The following is a 23,929-nucleotide window of genomic DNA, read 5'->3' on the forward strand; positions in this document are numbered from 1 at the left end:
CGTTAAAAAAAAAAGTTAAAAAAAAATTAAAAAAAAAAAAAAGAGAGAGCACACTTTCCAACAACACGGGCCCAGGAAGCAGGCCACTCGTCTGGAGCCCTTGAATAGCCATCTGTGGGGAAGCACACGGGAAACCGGCTCTTCTGGACTCCATGAGCAGCCCTGGTGGTCTCCACTGTGGTGGCTTCCTGAGGACAGTATCACACAACACCCTCACCTCCTAGGACAACTCTGACCGGCCCCACGACGTGGTGATTGATGGCCCGGATGCTCCTGCATGCCTGGCACCCCCAAGGATGACAATGAGCATTAGCATCACCTCACACGACACCGCAGTACCCAGCACCTCAGTGTCCCCATTCTAGAGGCTTAGAGAGGGGACATGGCTGGAACTAGGATAGTGGCACCAGAATTTGAACCTGGGTCCTCTAACTTCCAAGACCCTATGCACTTTCCACTACTGTACAAGGTCTCCTATCGTCTCCAGAACTCAGAAGCCCTAAGACCAGACGCCCACAGACACCTACGAGAGAGCTCCCAGGCCAGCCCCGCACAGGGCACCCTCCCCGCAGAGACAGATTGGCCTACCCCGTGGCCTCAAGGTCCAGCCAGAGACCCACCCCTCTACTGCCAGTGACTAGAGGGCATGCTCATGGAGGGTGGGGTAACTGCGAGGGGGCGGCAAACCCCACCAGGGAACCTTGTGGAAGGGAGTGATGCCAATGGGCAATTTTTGAGCTCATTTGCAAATTTATTCTCCGTGTAACTGTTTCTGTTAACAGAGCTGCAAAATCCCCAGGGCCCCACGCAGTGATGACAATGGTCTCCCATTGATCAAGGTCACTAGTCTACACTCCAACATGTGCTAACTCATTTATCTCTTCAAGCACCCCCCAATGCTGGTGCTCTTACTATCTCATGCACAGACGAGGAGACTGAGTAGAGTCCCCAACACAGGTGAGGTGACAGGGCCGGTCGGGACGCCTGCTCCCAGGTCTGTACTTCGGCAGGGACACCCTTCCTCCACACGGTCCCTTCCTCATGAGGCCCAGGAGCCAGTGTGTGGGGGAAGGGGCGGGGAGACAGAATTTCCCAGGGGGCCATAACCCAGTGTCAGTCCTTGTGCTAAACCCACCTGCTCACTCGCCCCACCTGAGTGGGGGCCGCTCCTATAAACTCAGTCATGAAAGCTTGTTGAGAACACCTGAGAAACACGATTTCAGCCACTGGGCGCTTGTGCTCTGGTGCTCACTCACGCGGGCACACACTCACTCCCTCTCTCACACCTGATTGTGTACCTGCCCTTTCATTTCCGGTAAGGCTGATTTTTAATTGCCCGCAAGAGGACCATCGAAGCACCCTTTCACATTGTACACCACTCTCGCTCCCCCTCCTCTCCAGACCCAGAAGAGGAGGTAAGGCCCGCTCTGCTCCTTTACCAGAAGGAAGGTCGGAAAGCTCAGCGGGGTGGCCAGAGGTGGGGCAACCACCTTGACCATGCTCTCCCAGCCCCCAGCCAGAGCAGCACAGGGGAGAACTGAGCGGGGCAAAAGCCACTCCCTCAGTCACTCACCCTGCACTCCTGAGAGATGGTCAAGGAGGCTGCATGGCACCTCTTCCCGGGTTTCCTTACCAGTATTTTCTCCCAGAAGTGAGGGAGGCCCAGGCAGGGACCGTTTTCCGTGAGCGCACAAAACCTGCCTTGCCCGTCACCCTGAAAGGCAGCATTGACCACAGGGCTGGGCCTCCAGCCGGGTGCCAGGGTCAACACCGAGGAACACCCGCTGCCCAGCACCTCGCTCAGATTAGAGACCAGAGCCTGCCAGAAAGGGGTTAGCTGGCAGCATTCGTGGTGCATAAAGTGACTTCGCCAAAATTAAATTCTTTACAAGTCTGGTTGAGGCAGCAATCTACTCACCTCCGTGCCAGAAGACGTAATAATGGCTGATGATAAAAACAGCTAACACTGCCTGTGCGCTCACCATGTGCCAGGACGGGCCTTAAATGCAATCTCTCATTTCATCCTCCATCCAGCCCTTGGAGATAAGTATTAGTAACCCCAACTTACAGATGAGAAAACAGAGATTGAGAGAGGCATGGTGACTTGCCTCAGGTCACACAGCAAGCGGGGGAGTGGAAGGAGATCCAAATGCAGGCCCACCTTGCTCAAAGAGCCTAAACTCCAAGTCTCTTCCCAACCAGCCCTCCCTGGGGGGCACCCAGCATTCCCTGCTCTGCCTGCCATCGCTGAAGATAAACGACTATAGACCACAACTGATAACATGCTTGGCAGCTAAGTACTAAAAATACCAAACTTTAATCCGCCCACATGCCATTAAGGCAGGTGGTCGCCATCATGCCCATTTCCCAGATTAGCAGACTTAAGGCTCAAAGGCGTACCAGGACCCACCCCGTCCAGTGTTCTCTTGACTACACTAGGCTGCCGGAAATCACCTTATTCCCAGTTCGTTCATTCAACCATTATTTACTGAGCTCATGTTCTAGGAGAGGTCCTTTTCTAGTGAACAAGACAGTTTCTGCTAGAAGGAGCACTGGTAATTGAAATCACGGCCCTCTCATGACATAACTCACCCTACCTGATTTTTCTTCGGGGGAGCTAACCCGCCCTCATTCCCAGTCCCTAAAATGCACTGGAGCAGAATCTGCCTCCAACTCTAGAAGTGGGTGGGTGACTCATACTGGTCGATCAGAACATGAATGGCTCAGGGAGAAGAATGTGATCACGTCAGCCAATGAGATGCAACCTCGGAACAATAGCAGAGATGGCTGAGATAACCCCAAACCCCACTTTAAGCTAGCCTCCAGCATAAACATTTCATGAAAATGAAACTGGCTGAAGCAATAGAGCCTAGAGAGGGCACAAGAGGACACTGCTTGATCCCCTTAATTAATTTTTATACCCGGGAGGTACTATGAAGAGCCTCATTTTATGTGTAAGAAAACTCATGCTCAGAGAGGTAAAGCCACTTGCTCAAGAACACACAGCAGATAAACAACAGGGCTGGGAGTTGAATTCAGGTCTATGTGGCTTCAGTGTCCACGCTCTTGACCTCTTTACCAGTGGTCAAATTCTGCAAAGGTCCTGTCCGGGCCCCAGTTTCCTCCCTGTACAGTAGCAGGGTGGGGAAATGATGCCCAAGCTCTCTTCATGGTCTGATGTGTAGGGCATCTTGTGAGAGTGGGTAGGTCCTAGAAAGCCATGGGTGGTCCGAGCGGATGGGGCACCTGTGGGAGTTGACAGTCAAGGAGTCGCATAAAGAACAAGTGGCTGTCTGTGGCCTCTGACGTCCATCTCTCCCACTGGCTGAGGCAAGGCTGGGGTCCAGCAAAGGGTGGGGGAGCCCCCGCCCAGCCCTCCGCTGCTGGCTGGCAGTGACTAATGCCTCAGCCCACACCCTTGAGAACAGACACACAGTGGCCACTTGTGTTTACTGGCCCAGGCACCTTGGCGGGAACAATCTTCCCCCTTGTGCGGCTCAGGCGCCCAGCCTGGAGAAGGTGGGGACAACCCTCCCAGCAGGGAGCCCTGCCCCACCCAAGGGGCCCCAGCCAGGCCAGGCCAGGCCAGGCCAGTCTGGTCCAGTCCACTCAGGGGCCAGGGGCTTCCTGAAAGTCCATCACAAAGCAGCAGCTGAGGCGGACAACCCCCAGCCCACCCCGTCCCTCCCAGCTGCGGGCTGATCACGGTGTCCCTCCCTCCTCCCCCAGGGTAAGAGCTGATATCACAGAACTCAGAGACCAGAATGTTAGCCCCCACTCCTAAATCCCAACTCCCCCGTGCCCTCTGCAGATGAGGAAACAAAAGTGAATGCAGTGACCTGGGTCCAGTCTGGGACAGTTGCAGATTCACAACTCTCCTTTCCCTTGGCAACTGCCCCTCCCTCTTGGTGCAAGGGATTCACGGGGGGCTGAGCCCACCTGGCCCCAGTGCTCAGCGCAGGCCCAGCCATGCATTCCTGGCTCTCTCGGTCACCGCCAGCACTTCAGACTTGCACAAGTGACCCAAGGCAGGCCAAAAGGGTTGTACCTGGGTGGTTTGGGGGTTGTTTTGGGGTTTTCGGTAAAGTTCTTCAGTAAAGAAGCTCTTTCTTTCTCTGGGGTTGCTAAACGGGTAAAATGGAAGTCTAGAGGGTTTTATAGCCCACATGGCCATTCCTCCAGAGACCCTGCCTGAGGATGAAGCCATGACAAAGGAAGCAGGGCCCACAAACGGAGGAGGGGATGCTGAGGTCCGCAGACACCTGGAGACAGCTGTTCCTGAAGAAGGGTCTGCCCTTAGACTTTTCAGTTCCTTCTGGACTTCTGTCATCTGGCACCAAAAAGTAAGTAGGTTTGCCATCTCTGGGGGGATTCCAGCAGAGAACAGGTATCTGTGGAGGTACTTCACCACACACCACACGTGTAACAAGGGCCACCTTCAAAAGGGCCACCGAGACCTACAAAGTGATCTTCACTGAGGCCCCTCCGAGGACCTAACTGATAACCCAGGACACAAAGCCCCAAGTGGAAAACACGGTTACTAACAGGCCACAGACAACAGAAACCAGGGGATACTTCCGCCCCCAAAACCCTCCTCCAAAAAGGCAGAGATTTGTAATTATTAAATTAACAAAAACAAGGAATGACAACTTCCAGGACTGGTGACAAAGAGAGTGGTAAAATGGGTATACTCATTACTGACAAAAATACAGATTCATTTTTTTTTTAATGTTTATTTTTGAGAGAATGTGAGCAGGGGAGGGGCAGAGAGAGAGAATGGGACAGAAGGTCTGAAGCGGGCTCCTTGCGGCCAGCAGCAAGCCCGACGCAGGGCTGGAACTCACAAACTGCACGATCGTGACCTGAGCCGAAGTCGGATAACCGACTGGCGCCCAGATCCAATCCTCCAAAGACAAAAACCAGCAATAGGTTTTAAAATCCTTAACGATATCTTTTAAGCCAATCAGCCCTCATTCCTAAGAAAGTAAGGCCAGGAAATTATTCAAATAAAGACAACAAAAGAAATGTACTAGGAGCATGGTCACCATAGTCCATAACGATGGCAAAAAAAGCCAGAAAGAACCTAAATGTTCAACAGTAAGACAGTGGTCAAATTAACTCAGTGGGATATTAAGTAACCCTTTAAGATGATAAATAGAAAAACAATATAGTAATAAGAAAAAATAATTAAGCCATAATAGTATGTCAACGAAGCAGGCTAATAAAATGGGGCTAAGCTAGAACTTTGGGGAGATCGTTGCACCTACGAATCAGGAGAACCTGAAAACACAGCATAAGGAATACACGCGGCTTGTAAAAGTTAATTTCCCTCAATGGCATCTGACAATTATCCACAGGGGTCCCAGCAAGGACAGTGGAGGATAGTGCCCCAGAAGTAACCACTTTATCTTGACCTTGTCTTGAACGTATCCAGGCATGGTCACCCTCGTCCTCTCAGGAACCCACTTGAGCTGAGCTGTCCAATATGGCAGCTATCAGCCACACTGAATACAGGAGAAACAATGTTCCTATCACTGCAAAAGTTCTAGGAAGCAGCTTTGAACATAAGGCTGAACCTGGCAGAAAATACTTTCTCATAAAGGTGAGGGAGTATCTGAAACTCACTCCCATGTTCCAGACCCAGCCTCAGAAACATGTATTTCTTTGTCCAGGAAGAAACAAAGGTCTCAAGGGCTAAGAGTGGGTAGAACCTCAGGTGGTGATCGTTAGGGAGTCCGGTCTCCTAGCAACCTGGCCGGAAGGCAGGCGTGAAGGAAGGCTCCCAGCTGACCTGTCAGATGAACAGCCTAGGCATGTGGGTCAGAGCCAAAGAACGGAGCAGACAAGGCTAAAGGTTTCTATTTTCCCCGCCCTCTGGATTCTGGATGGCTGTGCCAGGCACGTGTCAAATATGGGTCAGGCCGCTGCAACCAAGAAGGAGCCTGGTCTGTGTCCTACGATACACAGCTGTGGTGTCCCTGCCCGAAAACATTTTGTCTTTGTGTGGTGAGGTCTGTTACCAATCACGGGAAAGGCTTCCACTCTATTATGGAGGGAGGAAATCTGGCCCCACAAGGTCACAGCAGGACAGGCCACGTGCAGGGGAAGGGGCCCAACATAAATCCAAGCAGGGTGGCCTGAGGGCACCAGACACAGAGCCAGTGTGGCCTTGGGTTCAGATTCCACTAACACCCCTGGCTGGCAGGCATGAGTCAGTCGAGGAGGGGAGTCTGTGTTCCACAGCCCAGCCTTCCAGACACTTGGGTCTTGTGGGCCTCAGGAAGAAGGCCGGCCAAGACCTCCTGAGATCTCTTGAGGCGGGATAAGCATCCCCTCACCAGTGTCCGGCACAGGTCCACGAGGTAGGCAGCTCTTCTGTCTGCCCCTGTTAAGAAAAAATGAAGGCCCTGTCCCAGGTCATGCGGCTAGGAAGTGCGGTCAGGACTCGACACAGGCCCAGCCTTCTGCCCAGTGCTTTTCCCCTTCAGGAGCCCCCCAGAGAAAGTATCTCCAGGGGTTCCCACCCAGTTTCTACGTGTGCCCGTCCTCCTTCCCCTTCTCTTCCTTCACTCCCTTCAGCCAGAAACCCGTTGGGGGCAAACTTCAATGGCTCCCTGCTGCTGATGCAAAGCTCAAACTCCCTGGCCTGGGACACGGAGCGCGGGTGATTTACCCCTTCTACTTTTCTGGGAGTCCAGTACTCCTCCACATGCGCCCCCTGCTATGGCCAGTGCCCTCCTGCTTCCTACTTCCATGTGTTTCGTCCCCCCGCCAGAGTGCCTTCCCCATACGTGTGTTTATCCCACAAAGTCTAACTCCACAGCCTGTTCCCTGAAGTGCTCTCAGAACCCCAACTCCCCTACTACCATTTCACACCTTATTAGGGCTTTCTTCACAGACCTCCTGGTACTCCAGTCATTGGTGTTCCAAGATTCTCTCTCTGACTTCGTTGTGAGCTCTGAAAGGCTAACCCCATGTCTAATTCATTCTAGTCCACCCCACAGAGCCTGGCACAGAATATCTAGTGGATGGGAGTCTGGGAGGGTGAGTAAATGGGAAGATGAGAGAATGGGTAGGCAGATGGGCAGGTGGGTAGTGGACGGGGAGCTGGATGGACAGGTGCATGAAAAGGAGGGTGGGTGGATGGGTTAGTGGAAGAGAGGGAGGGAGAGAGGGCTATATGCAAGGATGGGCGTGTGGCAGGATGGACGGACAGGAGAGTGAGCAAGCAGGACTACGAATGGGTGGATGGGAGAACAGGTGTGTGTGAGACAGGAAGAAAAGAATGAAAAGTTATGACTAGACAGTAAACAATCATCAAATCTTTTTTTCCAAAAGGCACTAGAGCCTGTTTTTTTTTTTTTTAAGTTTATTTATTTGAGAGAGAGAGAGAGAGAGCTTGCACGCGTGCATATGCACGCATGAGCAAGCAGGGGAGGGGCAGAGAGAGAGGGAGAGAAAATCCCAAGCAGACTGTGCTGTCAGTGCAGAGCCTGATGTGGGGCTCAAACTCACAAACCCTGAGATCGTGACCTGAGCCGAAATCAAGAGTCAGATGCTTGACTGAGCCACCCAGGCACCCTCAGCTACACTGTTGGCTTCTGTGAACACCAGACTCTCTCCTTCCCTTAATATTGTAGCCAAGAAAGTTTTTTCTACAGGCACCTACCCTACTCCATTCCACCCATGTCCCCATCTTGGCAAACTTAGAAATGGGCAAATTTCCATCAAATGATCTGTGGAATGGAGAAAGCACAGGAGCTGGGTTCAAATCCCGACTCTACTACTTACCAGCTAAGCGCCCTTCAGGAAGGCAAGGAACCAGACTTTAGTTTCCCGGCAGAGATGTGGACAATTCCAGAGACACACGAGAAAGTTTATAAACCACCATGGGTTAATGGGTTAGCTACTGGCTGTGACGTTCCTCGCTTAGGACCGTGTATGTTTGACTTTCAAAAGCCTTGGGGGCGCCTGGGTGGCGCAGTCGGTTAAGCATCCGACTTCAGCCAGGTCACGATCTCGCGGTCCGTGAGTTCGAGCCCCGCGTCAGGCTCTGGGCTGATGGCTCGGAGCCTGGAGCCTGTTTCCGATTCTGTGTCTCCCTCTCTCTCTGCCCCTCCCCCGTTCGTGCTCTGTCTCTCTCTGTCCCAAAAATAAATAAAAAACGTTGAAAAAAAAAATTTTTTTTAAAAAACAAAAGCCTAAAAGCATGTTTAGCTTGTTCACCAATATATCTGCCACCATGTTCAGCCATAGCACACACTACGTATTTTTAAGTTATGGGTGGATGGCTGAATTGGCATTGGTATCTCCGTCCAAAAAAAGAAACGATGCCCTCCACCTAAGGATGGAAAGGAAGTGACGAGAAGTCCCTTTTCTCCTCAACGTATTTATATTCCTGAATCTCTAGCTGTTCTCTGGTTTTGAAAGCTGTCTCCTCTCTACCTTGGGGAAGCCCAAGCCTCTGAGCAGGATATACTCACTGAGTCCTGCCAAGTGGAGAGAAACCACTTCCCTATCAATAATCGCTGGGCCAAGTTTCAGCTCAGGACGAACGAGAGTGCCAAGTTTCAGAACAAGTGACACTTAAGGATGGCAAAGATTGTGAAGCACAAAGCAGAGGAGTGGTATGGCTTCCAAAGACGGCCATTTAATACTCTCTCCCAGGGGGTGGGGGGGTGGGGGGGGGGTGGGAAGAGACGTCTGGCGAGCCATCCTGACACAGCAGGGAATGCCTGAGCCTCCAAATCCTTCTGGGCTAGCAAATAAAAAACCAAAACCCAACAGGATTAGCCTAAAAGATATCGCACCGTGGCCTTGACAGAAAACCCGGGCAAGCTGTCCAACTAGGCCAGGGATGTGGGAGCCTTCAGATCTCAGCTCTTCAGAAGCGATGGGGATCCAACCTCACCTAGTGCTGATAAAGGAGGTGAGAAAGGTGATGTAGAGACGTTGCTCCCACCTCTCCCAAGCCCCCTGGAGCCAGCGGAGGGCCCACAGAGGAATGGGTGCTGAGTCACAGCAGGAGGGCGGCCCAGGGTCAAGAGCAGAGAGGAGGGAGGGAAGAAAAGAAGGAAGCACCTTTCTCCAGGGCTGCCTTAGTCGGTTGAGCATCCAACTCTTGATTTCAGCCCAGGTCATGATCTCACAGTTTGTGAGTTCGAGCCCCTGCTTGGGATTCTCAATCTCTCTCTCTCTCTCTCTCTCTCTCTCTCTGCTCCCCCCCAAAAAATAAACATTAAAAAACAAAAGAGTCTTCAAAATGTATTGTTACAAAGAAGACAATCAAACCACCCATAATCCCTTGAGCAGACCTAGAGGGTATCACGCTAAGTGAAACAAAATGAGATGGAAAGACAAACACCTTATGATTTCACTTTTATAAGGAATCTAAAAAACACACAAATGAACCAACAGACAGACTCTTAAATACAGAGAACTGGTTGTTGCCAGAGGGGAGGTGGGTGGGGGATGGTGAAATAAAGGGGATTAAGAGGTACAAACGTCCAGTTATAAAATGAGTCATGGAGATAAAAATTACAGTATAGGGGATGTAGTCAATGATATCGTGATAATGTTGTTTGGGGACAGATGGCAACCGCTGACCGTGGGGAGCATGGAGTTTTACACTGAACTACTGAATCGTTACATGGTCCACGTAATAGAACACTGCGCATTAATTATACTTCAGTTAAAGAAAAACACCCATAATCCCAGAGAAAACTGCCTGCAGCACTTTGTAGCACCTCTTGCCTGTGCCTGCTGTGGCTGAACCCACCCTAACATTTCCCAGCTGTGTGACCCCAGGGGACTTATGTGGCCTCTCTGTCCCTCACTCTCCTCCTTTTGCTAAGCAGTTCCTGCCTCGCGGGCTGTTGTGGGCATTCACTGAGCTAATTAATATGTGACCGACGCTCGGGGCAGGGCTGGCCCGAAGTGAGCACCCCACAAGTGTTTGTTCACTATTCTCTCTCTCCACAGTATGTTCTCCCATACCTTATAGAAGTGGGGTTAAACTGTACACACTGACTTGTCATTTGCACTTCACTGACCAGTATGCTCGTGTATTGTACGCGGTGACGGTCATGCCATTTAATAAGGCGTCACGATCGGCCCTGTGGATCACTGGACACTCTGCCACGGCATCAGCTTCAATAGCTGCAGACTGCTCCGCTAAAGGGCAAGGCCATGACAGGTCGGACATATGGTCAGGCCACGCCACGCCGTCACATGGTGCTGCATCCAGGGGCCCGAGACTCCATCACGAGATGCCAGACAGCTCTCTCCAAATGGCTGGGCCGCTTCATGCCTCACGGTCGTGCAGGCTGACAGCCCTCCCCACGCCCTGGCTGACACGAGATGTAATAAATATGTGAAGCGAGGCGCAGGCCAGTCCTGCTGGATCCTGGCTGCGTGTCCTTGGGTACTGGCCTCATAAGACTGCAGGTGTTAAAGACACAGACCTGTCGAATCACCACGAGATGAAACTAGTAACATTAATTATACATTACATCACATGTACGTGAATTATACTTCAGTTAAAAAAAAAAAAAACACACCGATACTCCCAGAAAAACTGCCGTGAGCATTTGGGAATACCTCCTGCCGGTATTCCATGGTGCGGGACAAGAATTACGTCCCACTTGTGAGAGGAACGGTTTATCCCCATTTTGCAGAAAAGGACACCGAGGCTCAGAGGGGTAACGTCACTCGCCTAAAGTCACACAGCAAAAAGACGACAATGGCCGAGCCGGGACTCCTGCACCACCAACTAGGAGCCTCGGAGGCGGGGCTCCCGTGGGAGGTGGGAGGTGTTCCACAGACCTTCTGAGGTTCACCTTGTCGGCCTCAGACGGTCTACAGACAGAGCAGAGCCTTGGCCACAGCCGGCACCGGTTCCTCATTACTGTAGGCACCAGTCCCCCGCTCCCTCCTTGGCCAACAGAAGCAGCAGTGGGTTTCCTGTCACCTCAAAGCGGGGTGGGGGTGGAGGGCACTCGAGGGAGGAGGCGGCTTGAATAACAGCCAGGGGACCAGAGCCCACGAAGCGGCAAAACAAAGGTAGAAAGAATCTCCAGGCCAAACAGGGAAGCAGGCCAGCTCCGATGGGGTCATTGCCTCAGGGTGACAAAGCCAGCTTTGATGGTGGCAACAGCCTCAGGGGCCAAGAATTGGGCCTGGGCTCCCAGACAGAACAGGCCGGAGCTTTCCAGGAAGGAGGGCAAAGGCAGGCGTGCCCTCTGGGGCACGAATGTTGCTCTTTCACCACCCAGAGCGGCCACCCTGGACCGAACGGAGCAGGCAGGGAGCGAACTTCCCAAAGGCTGGGTGGAGCCTCTTTATCACGTTCTTGGGCAGGAGAGCAAGAAGCTTCCGGCTGACCCCCAGGAACCCGAAACACCAACTTCTCTGTAAGAAGCAGCCTCCTGCATGACCAGAAAGGGGAGGCAGACCAGGGGCCTCCAGGGACTCTGCCTGCCAACCCTCAGGAGCCAGGTGTGCTGGTCAACCAGCAGGAATAATCATCAGCACCACGACGGCATTTACTTTTCCCTCCATTCTGAGCACTATGGATGGTAAGGACTGGCCAGGTCTCCACCTTCTATTAAGTTTTCTAAGGGAAGCGCTATCTTGATCCTCATTTTACAGCTCAAGATGCTGAGGCTCAGAGAGGTGAGGCGACTTTCCCAAAGTCACACAGCAAGGAGACAGGGAAACTAGGAGAAAGCTCAGCAGGGATCCCTGTGCCTACACTCATTAGCACAGTGCTGGGCCTGCCTACAGAGAAGAAACTAGGGCTAGCATTTACTCATTCGTTGTTCATTCACACAGGAAAAATTAACTAAGCATATGCTATGAGCATCTACTATGTTGGCCACAAAAAAAATGGAGAACTCCCTGCCTGAAGGGACCTTACATCTTCCAGATAGGAAAGAAAAATAAACAAGACAACACGCAAAAGAAACCCAGTCTGTGGCTGGAGCTCCGAAAGAAATCAGCAGAGAACTGGCACCATGGCCAGGGAGGGGTAGTCAGAGCAGGCCTGAGAAGGGACATGTCAATCGAGACTCAGAGGATGAGAAGGAGCCCTGGTTGCACAGAGTAGTGGGAAGAGAGTGGGAGGCAGAGAGAGCAGCAAGTGCAAAGGTCCTGAGACAGAAAAGGGATGTCCTTCCTTCAACTCCTCTCAGTGGCCCCTCCCCCACCGGACAGAGGCTGGCTACAGTTAAGGCTTTAGTCACTAGCACAGTGGTTAATCCTCTGGAGTCTCAGGGCCTCAATTCTGGTTCTGGTATTGCCTGTTAGTGAGAAAACAAAATAAGCAAGCTATGGGGAAAGGAAGGAGAAAAAAAAAAAAGTGTAGCAAAGGGGAAAGCAGAGAGAAAGGGGAAGAGAGAAAAGAGTGAGTGAAGAGGAAGGTGAGTGCAGGGGAGGAGGGAGAAGGGGGGTGGGGAGAAAGGGGAAGGGAGGAAGAAGCTCTTCGGAGTAACATGCCTCCCTACCCTGCTGGCAGCACTCAGGGGCACCCAAAACCTTAGGATGCTGTGGCACCAGCACGCCCACACCCACCAGAGCCCCAGGAGGAGGCCAGGAGCACCCAGCTTCCCCTGCCACTTCCTCTGTGAGCCTGAGCCCTGCCTACACTAGTCACCACTTCCTCTGCATGTGAGAGGCCGCCGCCCCCATCTCGGGGCCCAGACCCAGCTAAGGGTGAGCCAGGCCTAGGGAGGAGGGTCACGTCGCTGGGCACAGAAATGCCAAGGCCACAAGGAGACACCACACTGAGGTGGCCCGGGAATCTCTCCTCACACTAAGCCCCCTCGTCTTTCCCTCCATATTGTACAGTAGAAAAGGCTTAGGCTCCTAGCCAGAGACATCTGGGTTCAAGTCCCAGCCTTGCCACGGAGAAGCGGTGTGAGCCGAAGCAAGTCCATCCAGGTACCTCTCTGGGCCTCTGCTTTATCAGGTGCGGAGAGAGGATGCTAACTAACCCTTGCCCTTCCTGAGGTTGGCAGAAGCGTCAACGATGAACAGATAAGAAAGCAGCTCCCCACTCATTTATCTTGTTCACCTTGGAACCCACAGTGCCTGGCACACGGGAAGTGCTCAATTAGTAATTCCAATGGCTAACCTGTATTTGAGCTTTTCCAAGGTCCTGGGCCAAGTGGTTTACCACTTGGGTTATTTCACTCTCCAACCACCCTGCAGCAGTACTACTCCCAGTGCCGTTTTGCAGCTAAAGACACAGAGGCACGCGGGTAAGTACTTCTCTCAGGATCACCGCAAGAGGCAGCGAGCCAGGCTGTAACTCCAGAAACTCATCCAAGTTCCTACGCCATCTCTGATCCCGGGCAAATGTGAGTTTCCCTTCGCACCTCATCCTCTCTAACTTCTTGCCTCTTCCTAACTACCATCCTTTGCTCTCTAGAATCTTCCATGCCTCCCGCCCATGGTACAACATCTCATTCTTGGACTGGATGCCTTCCATCAGTGCTTCTCCCTGGGCTCTGACTTGGGCCCCAACCACAGCTCTGGCCTTTCCTCTTAGCCCCACCTGCTCCAGCCAGCAGGGTGTGGCCACTCTGTCCCAGCCTTCACTCATTAATGGCTACCCCGGCCTTGGGCAGCCAGGAACCCTGGCTCTGACATCCCCCAACTCCCCTCCTCTGGTGACCATCCAAAACTAGCTCCACTCTAACACTGCGGGAGGCTGATCTGGTCAGGCCCTGGACACAGGGCAGGCAGGACATTAGCTGAGCTCAAAACCAACACAACCAAATTCCTCAGCTTGGCATTCGAGGCCTTCTTGACTGGGCCCCCAAATAGTATTCTTGATCTGGCCCTGCCCTAGCCAGCCCCTCAGGCCATGCCCAGCTCCCAAACCCACTGACCACTGGACTTGAGGCGGCAACAGAAATGTGTAGAGGGGCCCAGGAGGAAGGCACAAGGTGTTGGTAAACGTCAGAGGCCAGATCTGCACCGTACTGAACAGCGGTCACATGTCACCACTGAGCCCCTGAAATGTGGCTAGCCCAGATTGAGAGGTGCTGGAAACACAAAACACAAACCAATTGTAAAGACTTAATATGGAATAAGAATATTAAATATCTCTTTTATTCTATATTGATTATATCCTGAAATGATACTTTGGATACATTGGGTTAAATAGAATATACTATTAAGCTGGTGGCCACCAGCAAAATAACATAAAAACAGGAAGGGAGGAGCGCCTGGGTGGCTCAGTCGGTTGAGTGTCCGACTTCAGCCAGGTCACGATCTCGCGGTCCGTGAGTTCGAGCCCCGCGTCAGGCTCTGGGCTGATGGCTCAGAGCCTGGAGCCTGCTTCCGATTCTGTGTCTCCCTCTCTCTCTGCTCCTCCCCCGTTCATGCTCTGTCTCTCTCTGTCTCAAAAATAAATAAACGTTAAAAAAAAAAAAAAAAAAAAAAAAAAAACAGGAAGGGGGACAAAACAGAAGAGGTTCCTAAATACAAAGAACAAACTGAGGGTTACTGGAGGGCTTGCGGGTGGGGGGATGGGCTAAATGGGTGATGGGCATTGAGGAGGACACTTGTTGGGACGAGCACTGGGAGTTCTACGTAGGGGATGAATCATTAGATTCTACTCCTGAAATCAACATTGCACTATATGCTAACTAACTTGGATGTGAATTGAAAAATAAGAACCAACAAACAAAAAATTGCTGGCCAATAGACACATGAAAAGACGCTCACCGTCACTGATCATCAGGAAAATGCAAATCAAAACCACAATGATACCACCTCACACTCAGAATGACTAGTATCAAAAACAAGAAACAAGTGTTGGTGAGGATGTGCAGAAAAAGGGACCCTCATGCACTGCTGGTGGGAAGGCAAACGGCTGAAGCTACTGTGGAAAACAGGACAGAGGTTCCTCAAAAATGTAAAAACAGAAATACCGCACAATCCAGTATTTCTACTACCAGGTATTTACCCAAAGAAAGTGAAAACACGAATTCAAAAAGACATATGCAGCTCTATGTTTGCTGCAGCATTATTTACAATAGCCAAGATATGGAAGCAACTCATGTGTCCAGTGGTAGATAGATGGATAAAGAAGACTTTATATGTTACTATTAATCAGCCATAAAAAGAAATGAGATCTTGCCATCTGGGACAACACGGATGGACCCAGAGGGTATAATGCTAAGTGAAGTAAGTCAGAGAAAGACCAGTGCCATATGATTTCACTTATATGTGGAATCTAGGGAAAAAAAGCAAACAAAGCAACCAAAAACAGACTCATAAATACAGAGAACAGATTGGTGGTAGCCAGAGGGAAGGGGGGCTTTTATGTGACACATGATTTCAAAATGCTGGCAATCGCTTCAAATTTGGTTCAGCCACCGTGGGAGCCACACAAATCAGGGTGCAGGCTGGCAACCTCAGGCCTCACTCTCTGACCTCTCTCCTGGCCCAGGCTTCCTTCTCTCCAGCTTGCTATCACCACCCCACCTGCCCTGCCTGGTGGAAGCCTTCCCCTTTCTCCACTTTCCCCAGCAGAACCCCCTGTGTCCTCCCCCCACCAAGCAGCAGAGGAGGCTGCTGGCACCACGGAGCACCTCCTCTGAGCCAACTGCTGTGCCCTTCGTGGGGGGTGAGTCCTAGCCTCAGCCCCACTGTACACATGAGAAAACTGAGGCTCAGATCGCACAGCTGCTAAGTGGGACAGCCAGGATTCGAACGCTGGTCCCCCTGGCTGCAAGGCCTGAGTCTCCCATCCTACACTCAGGGACCTGACCCGCAGACATGAACAAATACTGTTTGCCATAGTGAATCGAGCCAGTTCACTCCAATGAGGCAGTGGTGCCCAACTAGAGCCATTCTGCCCCCCGGAGAGCATGTGGCAACGTCTGGAGACATTTCGGGCCGTCACAACTAGGGGGGCCGAGGGGAGGGTGGCACTTCTAACGAGCGGAAGCGAAGGATGCTGCTAACACCCAATAATGCACGGACAGCCCCTACAACAAAGGATTCCTGCCCAAAATGTCAACAGTGCCGAGGTGGCGAGCCCTGGCATAAGAGCCAAGCTACTGTCACCAGCTAGACCCCCAAGACCTGTCCTGTACTGCTCACCCGCTTGTTCCCACAGACCTTTGTCCCACCTTTTTCCTCAGGCTCTTCTTTCCAACTATCTCTTAACTCGGGCAAAAGGCGCGATGGACACAGCATCCTCGAAGGAAATCGAAACTAACCCTCAAGCAAGAAGGACGGCCAGGACAAACTCCGCCGGCCCAGACCCCCCGGACCATTTTGAGCTCAACCCCCAACCCACACCTGCATAGATGGACCACGGAAGGACCTGTGGAATGACTGACAGTTACCGTTCCCTCATTAGAATACTAAAATCTCCGCCCAAGGAGCACAAGCCTCATTTACATGACACAGAATACACTTATCGGTATGTTTCCTCCAGGTACATGCCCGACTTTATGCTGGCTTCTACCTGGTGCCGAGGCTCCCCTTTCTAACTACTCATCCCAACCCTAAATAAAAGGAGCCCATTCACCCTTGCTCTGGGAGTCACGGCTTTGGAAGTTATTCCCCGTGATGTGCTTATTTGCCACAAGTTTTTGCGGGACAACTCCACCTGTACCTGTGAGTCACCAAGGAGCGAACTCACGCTGGTTCTGTGTCACTACAAACACGAACGTATTTCTTCCTGGTCCCCAGTTAAACAGCAGTAACTGGCCAGGACCTTCTCTTTGTGATACCAAGAGCATCAACAATAACAAAGTATCTTCCTTTCCTGCCCACTTCCTGGGTGGGGATCAGGAGCTACAAGCACCTTGGCCCTCCTATCCTCTGACTTATCACCTTCATTTACAGACAAGAGTCTGAGGCTCAGAGTGGGAGGTCACTGGCTCAGGTGGAAACCCAGATCTTGCTGACCCTCAAACTTCTTCCCTTAATCACCCTGTTGTACTGCCCTAAGCGGCAGCTGGCACAGGGCTATTTTCTGGGGGCTTTGGGGTGGCAGTCCCTGCAGTTGTCCCCTGGTCTGGGTAACCTCCAGAGGTCAGGGGACCCAGATGGAAGTGGGGGTGGGGATCTGGTTAGCTGTTTAGCTCACATCGCCAGGGCCTGCTCTGGAGCCAGCCAGAAAAGGTCTCAGTGCTAAATCAGCTGCTCAAGAGACACCCCCACCCCCGCCACCCCACCCCGCAAGGTGGGCAATACCCCAGGAAGCTAGGGCCACTTGAGTTTAGGACCGAGCCAGGAACACACTCACAATAGCATGGACTTCTATTTAGAAACACTAGGCTGAGCGGAAATAAGGTTACTGCCTGGGGGCAGATCTCTTTCCGGAGGAGGAGGAGGGGAGGCGCACAGGCCAAGCCCTCGGCAGCCCCAGAGGAAGCGGAAACCGGGCCTTAAAACTAAGGGCCGGAGAGGAGGTGAAAGCATGACTCTGGCCAGGAGGGGCGGAAGGCCTGACAGCTGGCTCCCACCTCACCAAACGTCCCCTTTGTCGGCTTTGTCGTCTGAAATCGCAGGGCAGGATATGGCACTTGAAGGGTGAGGGTTAACAATGGCTCTCTGGGTCCAAGGGCACCTGAGGTCCCCAAGGAGGGCAGGCCTTTCCAAGGCCCCAGAGAACTCGAGGATTGGCCCTTGGCGAGAGCAAGGGGCAAAAGGAAGCCTCTACTAATTTCTCTCATTTTCTTTTAAAAATCATCCTCAAATAGGCATACCCTTCAACCCAGTAAAGCCCTTCTGGGAGTCTAGCCTGAAAAAGGATTTAAAACACAAAAAGAACTTTACCAGCAAAACTCATCATCAACGTACAGCTCAGCCATAATGCTCACTTTGGACACGCCAACTCTGTCCCAAGACTACTGATATATTACGGAACAATTTCATCAAGACGCTTAAATGTGAATTTGCTCATGGGCAGTTTTGTCTGCCAGAAACACTAGGTGAACACGGAAAACTGCATCCACCCAAACCAAGCTGCAAAGAAATGCCCACAACACACAGGCATGCACCTCAAACATCTGTCAGCGGCCTCTGGGCCACAGCCCTCCACATCTGGGGTCCCACCTAGTGCCGGATTTCAGATAACCCTCCTCCAACGGCTTCACCTGCCCTAACGCACCCACGGCCACAGCACCCGGCAGCTCTTTTTCACCATACAGTGCTATATTTATTGTAGTATGTTTGTATTTCTTATCTGCAAAACTTGTGTACAACTGTACCACGGGGTTCTTAGCTTCCTTTTTTTTTTTTTTTATGGGCTCCTGCCTCCATTTTTTTAAGCACTGCCCTTAGCAGCATGTCTTATAAGGCATCCATTCTTTACTGATTTTGCACAGCTCCAAAATTTTTAGGAACAGTTATTTACATTACAGCAGAACTGACTATATTAGGTACAGTGCTTAACACAGCACACAGCACTTAATAAGCATTTAATCGTTTTTTTAAAAATCATTTAATTAAAAAAAAAAGTTAAATATCCAGTAAGATTAAGAGCAAGGCGGTACTGAGCCATCACAGAAAGTATGTAGGAAGCATTTAGAATAATACAGAAAGATGTTTTAGGAACGAAAGACAGCATACAACACTGTAGGTATGTATGATTGTATGATTCCAACCCTGAATTAAAACATTTTTCTCACCATAAAAGCTGATAAAGTCTGTAAGGAAATATATCAAAATGTCAACAGCAATGGATTGGACTTATTAGGATGGTGTTTTTCTTTTTACCTAAAGAAAAAAAAAACGTTCTTTGCAAAATCATAAGGCTTTTAACAGCTCACAAGCAGCATCAGATCAGAACCAAAATAGTTTTTTTTAAGAAGCAGAAAAATGGGGCGCCTGGCTGGTTCAGTCAGTGGAGCATGTGACTCCCGGTGTCAGGGCTGTGAGTTTGAGTCCCACATTGGGGGTAGAGGTTACTTAAAATTAAAATCTTTAAAAAGAAAAAAAAAAGGCAGAAAAATAATCTCAGACTGCTAAGTCAACTCTTAAAGTTTATTTTTATTTTGAGGGGCACCTGGGTGGCTGGGTCAGTTGAGCCTCTGACTTCGGCTCAGGTCATAATCTCGAGGTTCATGAGTTTGAGCCCCGTGTCAGGCTCTATGCTGACAGCTCAGAGCCTGGAACCTGCTTCAGATTCTGTGTCTCCCCCTCTCTCTGGACCTCCCCCGCTCACACACACACTCTCACTCTCTCTCTCACTCTCTCTCTCTCAAAAATAAACAATTAAAAAAAGAAAAGTTTATTTTTATTTTAAGAGAGAGCATGCACAGGAGAGGGGCAGAGAGAAAAGGAGAAAGAGAGAATCTCAAGCAGGCTCTGGTGTTGTCAGTGGGGAGTCCAACATGGGGCTTGAACTCACAAACCCATAAACTGTGAGATCATGATCTGAGCCAAAACCAAGAGTCTGCCGCTCAACCAACTGAGCCACCCAGGCAGCCCCAACCCAACTCTTGATGTTTGCTCACTCTGTGCTCAGCACACGAGTACCATCCTGCTGCTATAACAGCAACCACAACCTGCTTAAAGGCAGCTTCGTTCTACTCAATAGGATATCAAACACTCCCTCCCCTTTCTACCTTGTCTTCAGAATAAAGATGATTTTTTTTAAGAAGAATTTTGAAATGGGGACGCCTGGGTGGCTCAGTTGGCTGGGCAGCCGATTTCGGCTCAGGTCATGATCTCACGGTTCATGGGTTCGAGCCCCGCATCAGGCTCTGTGCTGACAGCTCAGAGCCTGGAGCCTGCTTCAGATTCTGTGTCTCCCTCTCTCTGTCTGCCCCTCCCCGGCTCATGGTATCTCTCTGTCTCTCAAAACTGAATAAACGTTTAAAAAATAAATTAAAAAAAAAAAAAAAGAATTTTGAAATGATATAAGAATTTTGAAACCACATATATATGGTAACATTTGCTTTGTACCTAGTAATAAGCTAGAAATGATTTTCTTTTGAAATCCATTTGTATCCCACAAGGATTAGGTGAGAAGGACCCTGACTCTGCCCAAAATTAATCCAACCCTCCTCTCTCTCCTGAGGCCAAATGGCGGTTTATCAGGGAGAAGGGGAGCAAAGGGGCTCCCTATCTTGAGACTGCTAATGTTTAGGCTTTGAGCTTCTGCAAGACTCATCAGGAAACCTGTAATCAGTCTTGTCCTGACACGCATCTGACAAATTGGGATCTCTAAGGCGTCATAGGCCAGGGAAGTCCTCGGGAAGGTCTTCACCACGTGGGGAGCCAGGAGAACCTGTTCCTTCTAAGACAGAAAGATGAGACGGTGCCATTACTTCCCCAGTTCACAGCCAGCTAGTTCCCCAGGCACTGTGTCAAAATGTTTAGTCCTGGGCCCAGCCATAAAACCTAGATGGACCTTCCGGCCTTTGCTGCCATGGCGGCCACGCCAGGGAACAATGAAGTGGGAAAGAGTTAGGGTCCCTGATTAGAGTCTTTCCTAAAGCAATACCTGCTTCAACGTCAACATCAAGGGACCGAGCAAGCAGTACTTCAGAATAGGAAGCCTGGGTGACAGGGATCTCCCATCCAGGATGGGTCTTCCTTAGCTGGTAACTAAGGCAAGTGTTAAACTGAAGCTCAGAGCCCTGGGTTTTGGTCCCTTCTTTTCCCAGGGCCCCAGTATCAGTATCCCCACACACAACATGAGGTCGGGTTAGATCAGCGGGTCACACCCTAAGCCCAAGCAGATGACCTAATAAATTGTCCAAAAGTATCAGCCATCACACAGCTCTCTTGGTGTAGCTCTCCCTTGTCTTAATTATGAGAAAATCAGGGGTTCTGAGATGGTGTGAGGCAGCTCACAGCTTGGGGAACTAGATTCACTTAAAAAGGGTCCCCTTACTCTGGAGATACCAGGAGACAAAGCAACTTGTGAATCAGATGCACTCCTCTGCATGAAACTTCCAGAGTAGCAGGGGAGTTTTACACGGCTAAAGCAGGCGGAAATGACAAGTGAAACTGACAAGGGGGAAATCTTAACCAGTATAAAAGCAAAGTTCTGCATTTAGGTTTGAAAGAAAATGATCCATATGGACCTAGGATACACTGGGAGAGGGGGACAAGACTGCGATTGAAAGCCAGCCCCTAACAGACAAGAAACATCAGTGAGAGCCAACAGTGTGCGCTAAAAACACCAACTGCATCTTCTGGACAAAAAGGATGTGGTAAGCTGACCAAGGGTCCAGCTGCCCCCGTGGTGGTCAGGGCACATCTGGAAGAGCAGGCTCCTACTGGAGAAGGCAGCATGTCCAGGAAGAGAGCTGCAAGGCTGAGGGCAGTTTCCTGGGGCCACCAGGAGGAAGACGCAGCTGTGAGAAGGGTAAAGAAGAGATGTGCCAAGTTAAGAATGTGCTGGCTGTCCTCAAAGACAGCAGAGCCCTCAAGCAGAGAAGGGCAGCAAATCAAGGCAGCCAGAAAGCCACGGGTGTGAGTGACACAGAGGCCTGCTTATCCAACCACAGGACCTCTGCTCCAGTGGGGGTTCCACCCTGTAACAGGAAGTGCGGGCTCTGAGGAGAGGTGGTGAGGTAACAACACAGGCACCCAGCGGGCCTGGATGGCCTCAAAACTGCCCCTAGGCGCAGTGCTTCTCAAACTCAGTGCGCTTAGCAATCACCTGAGCATCTTGTTAAAATGCAGGCTCTAATTGAGCAGGGCTGGGGCGGGACCTGCAAGTCTGCATTTCTAACAAGCTCCCAGGTGATGCTAATGCCAGGGACTACACTTTGGTAACTACGCCCTAGACCACTTGCAGGGCAGAGAGCAAGTCCTGAGCAGGTGGGTCTGGAGAAGCCCCCTCTGTGGGCCAGCCTCCTGAAAGGGCAATCCTGGGGTCAGAGTGGGGTACAAGCTAACTGGAGCCCCAAGGACAGTGATGGTGCCTTAGGAAGGAAGACCACTCCTGGAGTTACACAGCAACTGGGGGATTCTCTCAGTAAAGCTTCAGGGAAAGGAGATGGGGGGGTGGAGGGAAGGGTGGAGTCAAGTCCTATGTGTTTGGGTCTCCAATATAACTCAGCAACTCAGACTTGGTTCACAGGAGCAAGAACGAGACAATGACCTGCTGCAAACGTGTCTAGAATTAATCAGCTCTGCCCCACCCATCCCTCCACAAAAGCTCTCTGCCCCCTTATTCCTCTAGGGGAAAGGTGACTGACTGCAAACTGGAAGGCTCCCCGGCTGTGACTCACACACACAGTCAAATCCAATCCCTGCAGCCTAATATTCACAGAGCCCTGACCTCCCCTTCTTTCCAAGCCTAACACCTCACTCTAGGGCCACCTCCTTTCCTGGCTCTGGCTCAAGTTCAGGTGTGTCCCCAGCTCCACCGATCCCAACTCTTCCAGACACGGCAGAAGTTTCTCGGTCTCCACGCCTCGGCATTCTCACAGCATCTGTGTGGCCTTACAAAGTATGCCTAGAATCCGTTTTACGGCGGATGCCTCGTGTCGGATGCCAAGGTCCTATAAGCGCCCCTTTGTCTCCCCCTGCGGCGCCGAGCGCGGTGCCGGACGCACAGGAAGTACTCAGAAACGAGCTGGGGGCAGCGGCCGTGACCAGAGGGGGCGCCCAGCACGGAGGGACCAGCCGGGCTGAGGGAGGGTCTCCCCAAAGAACAAGGGTCACCAGGACCGAAGCCCGAGTTCAGGGCCGGCAGCCCCTCTGCGCCCTTCTGAGCCGGGGCCAGGGCTGATCCGGGCCCGCGCCCCTTCCTTCCGGACCCGGTCCACGCGCCCGGGGCCACCCATCCCCAGCGCCCTCACCTTGTAAACCTTTCCGAAGGCGCCGTCGCCCAGCTCGCCCACGATCTCCCACACTTCGTTGGGGTCCACGTCCCGGCGGACGTGCTCATATTCGCGGGACTTTCTCTTCTCGAAGGTAGACAGGCGCAGGATGCGACGAAAATTGGCGAAAGCCATGGCTGGGGGCGCGCGAGCCGGGGGGCGAGGTGGCGCCGGCTCCCGCTCGCGCTCAGGCTGTGGCTCCGGCGGCCGCGAGGAGGAGGGGCTGGAGGACGCCGCGGCGCTCGGGGGTTCTCCCCAGACCCGCCCTTCCCCGCAGCCCGTCCCCGGTCAAGTGCGCCCCGGGCTGCGCGCGGCGGGAGCACCCGGAACCGCGCAGGCGGCCGCGGTCCCCGCCCCCGCTCGGTCCTGTCCCCGGGGCCGCCTCCCGACTGCCCGCCCAGTTCGCGCCGCGCCCCCACCGGGGCTCGGGACGGGTTCTGGGGACCTAGCCCCGCGCCCACCCACGGCCCGGCTCCACCTGCCGCTCCCCGGCAACGCCCGAAGACCCCTTAATTGGCTGCGGGAGCTCCCCGGCTCCGCCCGTCGCCGCAGGGCACTCTGGAAACTGTAGTCCCCTGCGCGCCGCCCGCCCGCGAGCTACGGGCTGGGCTTTAACAGAGCTTAGGGCATCCTTCCGCGGGACCGGCCCGGGTCTGCGAGGCCAGCCACGCCGCGTGGCTCTCAAAATGTCCGTGGGGGCGAGAGGGGAAGCAAATTGGCTTTCGCGAACGCCCACTGATTTGTTGTCCAAAGGCCAAGAAGGTGAAAGGCATCATTAATCACTTAATCTGCCCCGCAACTAATCCGCAAGCCTGCTCTGCTCGCGCCCACTTTTCAAGTGAGGACTCCCGGCGGGCAAAGGCACCAGCCCCAGGCTGCACATCCCGTCGACGGATCCAGTGCGGTTTCCTCGGCGTGGTGCTGCCTCCTAGTGCACGAAATGCTGCGCCCCTTGCGGCCGCCGTCAGTCCCTGGAGGCCTGGGCTTCCTCGCTGGTTTCCTGCTTCCCAGGGGCTCTTCCCGACCAGGATCCACAAACCCGTCAGCATTAGAGGGCTGGGGGAAAGAACTTAGTTATCATATGCTTTATGATGGATCTTAAGGTATATATGCAT

At 52.1% G+C, this 23,929-nt stretch overlaps 1 protein-coding gene across 1 annotated transcript in view; it reads right to left on the reverse strand.

Annotated features, from left to right (window-relative positions):
• STK10 (serine/threonine kinase 10) overlaps positions 1-23,283 on the reverse strand; it is a 118,260-nt gene extending 94,977 nt beyond the window's left edge. The window contains exon 1 of the mRNA XM_058723414.1: positions 22,794-23,283. Within this exon, the coding sequence (XP_058579397.1) occupies positions 22,794-22,949 (156 nt within the window). The 5' untranslated portion in view covers positions 22,950-23,283. The remainder of the gene's footprint in view (positions 1-22,793) is intronic.
• Positions 23,284-23,929: the final 646 nt, after the last annotated feature.

The sequence above is a fragment of the Neofelis nebulosa genome, chromosome 1 (assembly GCF_028018385.1).
Source record: "Neofelis nebulosa isolate mNeoNeb1 chromosome 1, mNeoNeb1.pri, whole genome shotgun sequence".
Taxonomy (NCBI): domain Eukaryota; kingdom Metazoa; phylum Chordata; class Mammalia; order Carnivora; family Felidae; genus Neofelis; species Neofelis nebulosa.